Source organism: Galeopterus variegatus, unplaced genomic scaffold (assembly GCF_000696425.1).
Source record: "Galeopterus variegatus unplaced genomic scaffold, G_variegatus-3.0.2 Scaffold5760, whole genome shotgun sequence".
NCBI classification, from domain to species: Eukaryota; Metazoa; Chordata; class Mammalia; order Dermoptera; family Cynocephalidae; genus Galeopterus; species Galeopterus variegatus.
In genome coordinates this window covers 162,672-173,277 of record NW_007731871.1, presented here as the reverse complement: position 1 = coordinate 173,277, position 10,606 = coordinate 162,672, and the positions used below count along the sequence as shown (strand labels likewise).

Below are 10,606 nucleotides of genomic sequence, written 5' to 3'. Positions count from 1 at the left end.
GCCCTCTGATCACTTTTTAAACAAGGGGAAAAAAATTTTTTATTTGAGACAATAGAGCATGAACAAAGATAGACAAGTAGACAGATTAAATGTTAAGAGGCCTGAATAGCACCCGACATTTTCCAAGGGCCCACAGCAGAGGTCAGCCCTGTTGTGATACACTGCCCTGTCTGTTTTGGGGGACAGTGGCCAAGAGAAGCTGCTGGATTTAGTGGCACCTGTTGCGCACAGCCCCATGCCAGTATTCTATTGTCTGACTCCTGCCCTTCTACGGCACCCTCTCTTGCCTCATCTTCCTATCTGCTGACCATGCTGCTCCCTGTAGCTGTCCACAGCTACTCTTTCAGACTCTTGTCTCTCCTCTCCACTCAGCCCTCCCAGCCTCATTCTCAGCAGTTGAACCTGCTCCAGGCTCAGTAGGTCAACCGAAGCCATCCAACCCTGAGGACCAGGAGATGATGTTTTAAAATTCCTCAGATTATGGTATCTACCCAGTAGTTTTTCACAGTAGATTTTGAGAAAGAATGATCTAGATCTGTGTGTGCTGATATGGAATAATCATCAGGTATATTAGGTGAAAACAGCTGAGCTGAGCTGCACAGCAGTGCGTATTGAACACTCCCATTTGTCCATCTGTGTTTGGAAGGGGGCGGTGCTGAGGGAGGGAGGTACAGGGGCCATGTGAGGGTGCTCCAGGCCCTGGGGCCCAGCTGTGAGGTGGGAAGTGACTAGAGTCTCATTTGCACAGCGATCCCTCTGTGAGAGTGAGCGGGCTCGAGTCCAGGCTGCACGGAAACATGCACTGGTGTGGGCCCCCAGGCAGAGCCCCCCTGCAGACTGGCACCTCCCTCTGCCTCAAGAGGAGAAGGATGAGTGACAAGCACCCCTGCCCTTGACCTGTGCGGCTTCCTCAGGTGTGTTTCAAGTGGGGCTTTTGCACAGCCCTAAGGACTATGACCAGCCCAAACAGTCTAATGGATCCCTGCAAGCTCCCGCCTGGCTTGGAACACGGAACAGGACATCTCCAGCCCTACTTGCCCAGCCCTCACCTGCGTTCATGGCACCCCACCACTGTGATGCTCTGAAAGACAATTGCGCCCACTCCAGAGCTTCCAGAAAGCCAAGCACTGGGGCAGGTACTTGTGAGCAGCCAGGTCAGGCTGGCTCCTGCTCCCCTTAGGAGATGGTAGTCCTGAGGTTAGGATTCTCAGGGAAACTCTGGAATGGTAACCTTGACCCATGTGAACACATAGGTGGGTCAGGATGAGGTAGCTAAACAGTTATACTACTGTGAAAGCCTTTCCTTGTCCTTGGGAAACAGGCCACCACATCCTAGGGTTGGAGACCACCGTGTATTGCCAGCCCCTAGCATCCAAAGCATGACGCTCACACTCTGTTCCAGTCCACTTGCTTGTTCCACTGCAGACGTAGCCAGGGTGCGCTGAGCAGGTGGGGTTTGTTGGCCCCTCTGCACCAGCACACTTCACCTCCGAAGCCCCCAAGTAGGCCCCCGGAGACTCTGGTTTTTAAGAAATGCACACAGCTACAGGACACATAACCCTCCATAGAAAGGGTTCATGGACTCTTGGCTTAAGAAATCCAAGCCCAAAACACATGGAATTTAGTTCTCCTCCCCTCAAAATTTCCCCTGGTCGTTAATATATTAAAAGCCACTGCACACATTTGAAACCAAATAGAAGCTGAAAATTAAATTCACATTTGTTAGATTTTCCCACCTAATACTGCTGAGCTCGGACAGTATTAGAATTTGGCATGCTTATTTTCTTGTAGATGTTTTAAAAATATATGTGTATGAACTACACAAGAACAATAGTTCTTGAAGAGATCTCTTTATCACTAATAAAATGGTTTGGCATCTTGAAAAAAAAAAAAGGAGGCACTAAATCTTAGCTGTCCAAATGTCTCTAAGGTAAAATAGGTAAAATAAGAAAGGTGGGTGGAAGGAACTGGAAGGAAGGAGACAAATGTGAATTTTAGGATTGTGGATGTTCACTGGTGAGGGCATTTCTCTCCATTGAGGATATTTCTTGGTTGTGTTAACTTCTTCGAGCCATAATTATTTGAGAGCAGAGACAGCCATAACCATGTTGAGTTCGTTTTTTGTCCCCTGATGGTCAGCAGGAGCTGGATATTTGTTTAAATGTAAATGTAGCTGCCCAGCCCAGGTCTTCCCAAGTTGCTGGGGTGGGGCCAGGCCAACCAGCAGCCCCCTCAGGCTCGCACCCCACACAGCCCCTTGAGGAAGCCAGCTGCCCCGAGGGACTTAACAACTACTGACTTCTACTCTTGCACACTCATTTAGGCAGTGGCAATGTGGAGTTACAGATACCGTTTGTCCCTGGTGTGTGTCAGGCCATGTGCTAGGCCTTTTACACATTCTTACCCTCCATCCAAGAGGTCTGGTACTGAGTCCTAGCATGCCTAGCTGGTGTCAAAGGACACAATGACAACAGATTTAGTTAAGGAGCTCTATTGCAGCAGCACTTCATTCCCTAAAATGAAATAAGTGTCCCAGTGAGCTGAGCAAAATGGGCTGATGTTATAGACAGAAGAGGGCTGAAGACAGCAAAACAACAAGAAAGCAGCTCAGTCATTTCAAAGTTACTTTTCTTGTAAGGTGGGGACAGGAAGAACAATAGAAAAATGACTTGTTTACATCAGGATACTTCTGGCTGTCTCTTTTGTGTCAGGATTAAAGCAAAATGAGCTTCAGTATCACACCTCTTGCAGATTTAAACTGTCCTGTTCAGGAAATTGCCTGTTACCTCTTTCTCCTGATTTCTCAGAATGTAGAACACAACCTAACTGACATGGAATTTACCAGGGGTGACTCCATTTTGAATTTTAGTCTTGTCTGTTGGGGCCTAGTGCAGGAACTGAGTCCAAAACAGCAGCCTCCTATAATTTTTATTTACCATTGGTTAATGGCAAATTGCGATTAGAACCCTCAGTGGTCCCATGTTGATATGTCTCCGTGATGCTCAGGCAAGACCCTCACAGCCTGAAGGACAAGTGAGGCAGGAGGGTCCTCCCCTTTTGAAGCTATTCCAGTTGTATTTTCACTGCTGAGCTGGTAGACGGGGGACTGGGACAGGAGAGGAGTAGAGGGGCAGAGGGGCCGTGGCAGGGCCCAGGCCCTGAATGTGAATTGTGAGCTCCTGCTTCCTGGTCCCTGCAGGTTCTTGGCACCTTCAGCTGCAGTGTCCCCATCACACCCTCAGCTCTGTATTTGAATCAGCCTTTCATTCGCACCCCATGCCCTCCCGATCCCACAGGGCCCTGGCTTTCTGTGCTGCTTTTGGTGAGTAAACTGCCCTCACCACCCACTCTGGACCCATCTGTGACCAGGCCCAGGTCCGGCTGCCTGCTCCCTTTCAAAAGCAGACCCTCAAAAGTCAAATGTTGGTGAATTTGGCAGTCAGCTTTTGTTCAGGAATACCAGTGAGCTGAGGAGAGATGTGAAGCTAACCCATCTCTCCAGTAAACCCGAAGAAGAATGTGTAGACTAAAGTCATCTCAAAGACTCAGATTTTACCAAGGGGTTTTTAAAGAGGGGGCTGAGGGAATGATACATGGAAAATGAAAAGCGGGAGGGCGGGGGACATGAGCTGTGGCGGCTCCGTGCAAGGAGCCAGCTGCAAGGTCTCACCAAGACTCGCTCTTTGCTGTTATCTCAGGGTCTGGATAGTACATGCCTCCTGGCACGTCTGCAGCTTCAGGCTGGCCGGAAGACAACTTTACATTTATGTAAATAATGTCATCTTGCCCCATAACCAAGGTTCACAATATCAAATAACTTCTGCAGCCAGTTAAACCAACTGTGCTCCTTTCTTTGTGGGGGCCCAGCATATAATGGCTGCAAACAGTAGCCTTGGTAGGGTACACAGCCTGCTGCTTGTATGGGTTGCCCTAAGGGACCTTGGAGACAGCCCTTTCCAATGGACGTTCATGTGTCTGACCTAGTGCTGTCCCCGATCTAGAATCCCAACAGATATGTGGAGTGCTTTTAGAAAGCCACAGTCCACAGTGGGCAGGGTTCACACTGGCCAAGTCATCATGTCCATCCACACCAAGCTCCAGAACAAGGAGCATGTGATTGAGGCCTTATGCAGGGCTAATAAGTTCAAGTTCCCTGGTTGCCAGATCCATCTCTCAAAGAAGTGGGGCTTTACCAAGTTTCATGTGGATGAATCTGAAGACATGGTCATTGAAAAGAGGCTGATCCCAGATAGTTGTGGGATTAACTGCATCCCCAACCGTGTCCCCCTGGACAAGAGGCAGGCCTTGCTCTCCTGAGGGCTTCCACTGTGCCACCTCCTCCTTACTCATGCCTGCTAATAAATCCTACTTCCTGTTCAAAAATATATATATATAACAAATAACCATGAGAAAAGAGGGAACTCAGAGAAATGCATGCCAAGAAGAAAACTGTGTCCTTTTAAAATATGCCCATAGCCCTTGCTGTTTTAGTTCCCATCGTGGCTTCAGTCCTGCTCACTGTAACACTGGGAGGGGAGTCTGGCTAGGGAGTGAGTTGAAAGCTGGCTCATCTGGCCGCCATCTGTCCCTGCAGGTGTGTGATTCGACTCAGGAGCTGCTGCATGAGTGGAAATGCTCTCAGTGGTGGAGAATGGACTGGACCCGTGGGCCGCCATCCTGGTAGGTGGGCAAGGATCATGGGTTGGGAAGGAGTGCAGAGGACAGCTATTTCATTGATTTTTCTCAGTTTGAAATGAATGGACACTGTTTGGAAAGATAGGCCTCAGGTTGAGAAAAAGTTATAGCAGAAGCAGACTCCGAGTGATACCAGAGGAGAGGGTTTGGGGAGGTCGGATAGCTGACCTCAGCCCACCCTGTCCTCCTCAGGTTCTTGACTCTGCCGTAGAAAAGAATTCGAGAGCACAGTTTGAACAGAAAGTGAAAACAGGTTTAATGTGAAGAATAAGAAATACACACTTCACAGGGAAAGTGTGGGCGGGCTCCAGAGAGTGAGCGGCAGCTGCAGCAAGTTTGATACAAAAGTAACGAATACATACTTCACAGACAAAGTGCAGGCTTGCTTGAGACAGTGAGCAGCAGCCTGCTAAAGGCAGGTTTAACAGAAAAAGCATGAAATACACACCTCACAGGTGAAGTGTGGGCTGGCCCCAGAGAGAGTGAGCAGCAGCCCTGCCTTCTTCCTGGATTTAACTCTTATAGTTTGGCTATCTATACATATTCACACTATCTAATGAATATTTATCTAAGGGAGGGGCTCCCAGTTATGTAACAGGTTATGTAACATAGACTTGCACGTGCTCAGTGGTCTCTTCCTAACATGCTCACTGATCAAATTCCACCAAATACACTTAAAATATGCTAGGTGCTCTCTAGCGCTTGCAGTGGAAGGTCATTCTACCGAGCATGCTCAATCCCTGGAATTACATAAATCTGCCCCCTGCAGTCTATCTCCATGTGCTTGTGCTGAAAATAGGTGCAACAAGCAACCGGTAGCTCAGATCTCAGAGGAGGGGCTTGAGTCCTAGGGGAGTGGTTTGAGACCCAAGGGAGTGGCCTGAAACCTGAACCCAGGGAAACCGAGCACCTCGTATCTCATGAGGAGATCCTGCCCTTTCCAGATCATCTTATTGGTGATAAATGAGAATTTATTTTTAAAAATTGCAAATTTAAGATAGGTTACCTAAAGACAAGGATTTCCATTCAGCCTTCAGCCCTCTGCCCTTAGGCTGTGATTTGGTCAGTTTGGCCAATGCATCAAATTGGTCAGAAAGAGATACTCCCAGGCACTGGTTTGTTCAGTAATGAGGGCAAGTAATGGTAGCTGCTGCTGCTGCTGCTGCTGCTTTCGCTTCCAATTATTATTACTATTTAGTCCTGTGCTTTAAACTCAGTAAATATTTCCTGGCTCACTGAAGTCACCATTTAAATACTATGTTTTTCATCCTCAGTAAGTCACTTTGGGGGGTAGTTTGGGCAGGTATCAAGAGAACAGGTGTCTTGCCCAGCATCAGCAAGCTGATCAACCAGATGAGGAACTGATGGGCTGTCCCCAGTGTGTCTTGCTGCTCCTTGGGGGCTCCACGCCATTCTCCTGTGGCTGGCACCATTCTCCATCCATGTTACTGAACTGCCAACAGTGATTTGTGTTTAGATAGGTGGATTCTAGTTCATTCAGATTTTCTTTTACTAATGTGTTTAACTTTCACTGACTTACTAAATGTGATTTATTTAGTGGCTTTTTCTTTGAAGATGGAGTTGGGGAAGCCTTTCATCTTCTGCAAATTGTACTTGTGTTGTCACTTGGAATCATGCAGCCATGGGTCTGCATGGGATGAGACAGGGGTGTGGTGCTGGCGGAGCTGGAGGGAGCCAGGCAACACACACATGACCCACATGGGGTCAGGAGAGGTGAGGGCACTGCATGTGACCGGAGATGTCACCCTACCCTTATTTTTTCTGAAATAAAGGCCCGCAGAGGGCAATCTTGGGAAATCACTACTTTCACACATTCTTTATCCTATCCCTCCAGCACCTCCCTGCTAGCTATACAAGGGTTGGGATTTTTAAAATGAGAAACAGAAAACCAATGTGAATTTTCCTCTAGTTTGTAAGGGTGGAGAACTCCTTACCAAGGCAGGACACACATTCATGCATCAGTCTGAGGGCTTGGGAGAAAAGAAAGGACGTGGCCCTACAGTGCAGGTAGGCTCAGTGATCCAAATACTCTGACAACCTCAAAGACCGAAGAGGGGGGCCAGAAGGTGGATGACCTGTGGGCAGGTCAAGTATGTTGTAAGTGACTAGTTCTTGATAAACCAGGGGAGAGAGCACAAAGCAACTGGTATTTGATTTAAAAATCTACACGCCTTGAGGATGACATATTTTTAAGGTTCCAAGAAACTGATTATATTGGGAAACGAAGGAGAGAAGCCCTGTTCGTCCTTTGCCTGCATTGCCTCTTGTGGGACCACTGGCTCCCATGAGAGATCCCACCTTCGATCCTGCTTTTCTTGCCCATGGCCCTGGTTATTTATATATGAATATTTAACTATTTACATTTTAGTTTCTTACCATATAGCTAGAATTGGTTACGAATTTTATGTTTTAATAAGAAAAGTATTTTATACGCAGTGCTGAAAGGTGAGAAAATAAGATTTGCAGGTGGCCTGAGGCAGGACGGGGTCACTCTGTGTTCCCCTCGGGCACCTAGCTTTCCTCTCCCTTGTCAGGCATATCTATGAACACGGAGTCCTCTGTTCGGGCTGATTCACGGAGTGCCCTAGGATAAGAAGAACAATGTCAAGGCTTTTACTCTTGAAAACAGCAACTAACAGGCTGGCCAGTTAACTCAGCTGCTCAGAGCGCAGCCTCATATCACCGAGGTCCTGGATTCAGATTCCCTTACTGACCAGCCATCAAAAAAATAAAATAAAAATAAAACTTTCATTATCTCCTCATTGTAGATACAAATTTTAAGTTGTTCCCAATCATTTGCCCTCTATTCTTGTATATTACATACTCGTCTGAAGACTTCTTTTCATGCAGCTTTTTGGCCATGTTTTTCTGGCGGGTCACACTCAGCCGTTTGTACATATCCCTAAGCCAAAGAGGCTTCCTTAAATGGAAAAGGCCCTTCTAGAAAATAAAAGGGGAAATATTAATTCTGCATTTCCCCTGCTATCTCTGGGCACAACAGTGAATCCTTCTCAAATTTACCTGAGACTGATGTTTCTCGGAGCCTCTCCTCAGCAGAAATCCGAAAAAGCCCCTTGGGAGAAAACACATGCACAAGACAATTAGCCATGCCATTTTCCATGTCTCTCACAATGTACATCTCTGGTCTTATTAGGACTAAATGTACAACTCAGTCCATAATCACAACAAGTAAATCACCACAGACCAGAGACCTTCAAAAAAGTTTCACGCATGCTGGGCTTCCAGAAACTCTCCTTGTCTGTCCAAAAGGTACTCACAATGTTTCTGGGGAGAACTGTGTATGCAGCATGGAGTACAGGCAGGACTTTCAGCCCCATATACTCCCTTGACCAAGTGCCCTAGTGCAGTGAACAAAGTGCACAGCCACACTGGGCAGAAGCGTCTGCTGTCTCCGGAAGCATTTTACATCAGTCCCTTTCAGACTGTCTCACAAGCATCATCTGCTGGGGGGTGGTGGATGAGGTGCCTCTGTTTTCCTAGCTGCTTTATTCTAGAAGTTGAATCACATCAAGCAAATGCCTGGGTTCAACTAGCCAGGTTATCTACCCCATTGATTTTAATACTGCAGGCTGTCACTGATGAGTGAGTGGGTGGTTGAACCAGTTTAAGGGACATGACTAGCACTAAAACACAAGATATTCTTTCTGAGTACAAACAGAATATTAAAAAATCAGAGTGCGTCATTTCAGAAACTACCTGTGTCTATATATGTGTGTATTGATTCGTGACATAAAATGTAGCTCACAGCCCAAGCACAGTAAAATCAATGGAGAAATCCCCCACTAGGAAAAGAATCAGCCTCCTCTGATACTCACTACAGTGTGACCATGGGGCAAGATATTTTCCCTTTCTCCTTCTCTGTTTCCTTATAATAAAAGGAAGAGACAAAACTGTCTGAGGTCTCTTCTAGTTAAGCTCTATGAGGTTTGTATAAAAGGAGTAGAGAGTGGGGCCCCAAATCCAGTAGGATAAGAAGGTAAGTTTTCCTGCCACTTTAGAGGAAGGACTCATGTATTCTACCTTCTGTGAGCCTTGAATTACCTCGATATCATGTGGCCTTCCCTACCCCCTCTCCAGAGCCTCCAAGAAGGCCTCTGGCCTGGCCTGGTGCCCACTCCCCAGCAGAAGGAACAGGCACCACCAAAGCCTCTCCCCTCCACCCTTTTTTGGCAGGCCAGCAGGTGCATCCTTACTAGTCACTGCTAACTCAGCTCTGCCTGGGGAACTAATGTTGCTGGGGTCACGCAGAGCCCTGGGTTAAGGAAGTATTCCTCCTGCCTCTGGCAGTTTTCTCACTGCAATTGAGGGAATTGAAATAGATAAATGTTAAGTTCTTCTCTAGTTCTAAAATTTTACTTTAAAAATTGCCAGATTAATACTTACCTTGGGGATCCTTCTGATACTTTTCTGTGAGAATAAATCTGTTTTGGAAAAAAACAGGATCATGATTATCCATCACAGTGATCACTATCTTCAAATCTTTATTCATTCAAAGTCTTATCTACCTGGTGAGATAACTTTTTGGGGAACATGAACTCTATCCTGTTCAATAGTTCTTTCATTCTTCTACAGTACCTAGCTTAGGGTCTTGCATGCAGTAGGAAAAAAAGGAAACATCTGTAACTTGATAAAAGTATCTCCCAGAAACCTAAACAACAGCATGGTTTTAAAGTCAAGAACAAGTGTAGGACACCTATTATGACAGCTACCATTCATCATTGTTGATTTGAGGTCCCAATAAATGCAATAAGAAAAGTAAACAGGGTATAAGGATTGGAAAGGAAGAGATAAAACTATCATTATTTGCATATGAAATGATGGAAAATCTAAAAAGCCCAAGAGAAACAACTAAATCTTTATTGGAAGTAATAGAATTCAGTAAGGTGGCTAGGTACAAAATCAAGTGATCAGTACACAAATCTCAATAGCTTTCCTATGTACCCCCAATAATTAATTAGGAAATGGAAGAACAGTCCCATTCACAACAGCAATAAAAGTGTAAAATACCTAGGAATAAACTTTTAAAAAGATGTGTAAGATCTGTGTGATGAAAACACAAACTCTTCTCAATGATGTTAAGAAGATATAAATATGTGGCATGAGATACCATGGTCCTAGAATGTTGTAAAGATGTCAATTCTTTGTATTCTCTTCATGAATGCCATTTTTATTATACTAGTGGGTTTAGATTTTTCTTGGGTTTTTATGGGAGTGGTGGTTATTTTTCAGGAACCAAACCTAGTACTCCCTTGAGAATTTCTTGTAAGGGTGGTCGTGTGGTGGTGAACTCCCACAGTTTCTGTTTGCCTGAGAAATATACTATTTCCCCTTCATTTTGGAAGGATAGCTGTTCGGGGTAGAGTATTCTTGGTTGACAATCTCTGGCTTTTAGTATTTTGAATATATCATCCCATTCCTTTCTGGCTTTTAGGGTTTGTGATGAAAAGTCTGATGTTAGCCTAATTGGGGCTCCCTTATAAGTGATTTGACGCTTCTCTCTTGCAGCTCTTAAGATTCTCTCTTTGTCTTTGAATTTTGCCAATTTGACTATAACATGTCTTGGAGAGGACCTTTTTGGGTTGAATACGTTTGGAGATCATTGAGCTTCCTGGATCTGAAGATCTGTGATTTTTCCTAAATCTGGGAAGTTTTCCACCACTATTTTGTTGAATATGTTTTCAATGCAATCTCCTTTTTCCTCCCCTTCTGGGATACCCATGACTCGGATATTTGAGAGCTTAAGGTTGTCTGATATCTCTCTCAGATTTTCTTCAATGCCTTTGATTTTTTTTTCTTTTCTTTTCTTTTTTTTTTTTTTTTTGTTTTTTTTTTTTATTTAAAACAGCCCATCTTCAAGTTCAGAGGTCCT

General features: G+C 45.3%; 2 protein-coding genes across 4 annotated transcripts in view; one reads left to right on the top strand and one right to left on the bottom strand.

The window, feature by feature from the left end:
• The window catches only part of LOC103605358 (chromosome unknown open reading frame, human C22orf39), a 5,350-nt gene extending 1,033 nt beyond the window's left edge, over nt 1-4,317 (top strand). Inside the window, 2 exon segments of the mRNA XM_008589927.1 lie at nt 3,200-3,322; nt 3,985-4,317. Of these exon segments, the coding sequence (XP_008588149.1) occupies nt 3,200-3,322; nt 3,985-4,317 (456 nt within the window).
• A 2,788-nt stretch (nt 4,318-7,105) lies between these two features.
• The window catches only part of LOC103605357 (leucine-rich repeat-containing protein 37A2-like), an 11,733-nt gene continuing 8,232 nt past the window's right edge, over nt 7,106-10,606 (bottom strand). For all 3 annotated transcript variants that reach the window (XM_008589925.1, XM_008589924.1, XM_008589926.1), the window contains 4 exons: nt 9,121-9,158; nt 7,738-7,789; nt 7,541-7,656; nt 7,106-7,300 (listed from right to left, as the gene is read on the bottom strand). In XM_008589925.1, coding sequence (XP_008588147.1) covers nt 7,228-7,300; nt 7,541-7,656; nt 7,738-7,789; nt 9,121-9,158 — 279 coding nt within the window. In that variant the 3' untranslated portion in view covers nt 7,106-7,227. The remainder of the gene's footprint in view (nt 7,301-7,540; nt 7,657-7,737; nt 7,790-9,120; nt 9,159-10,606) is intronic.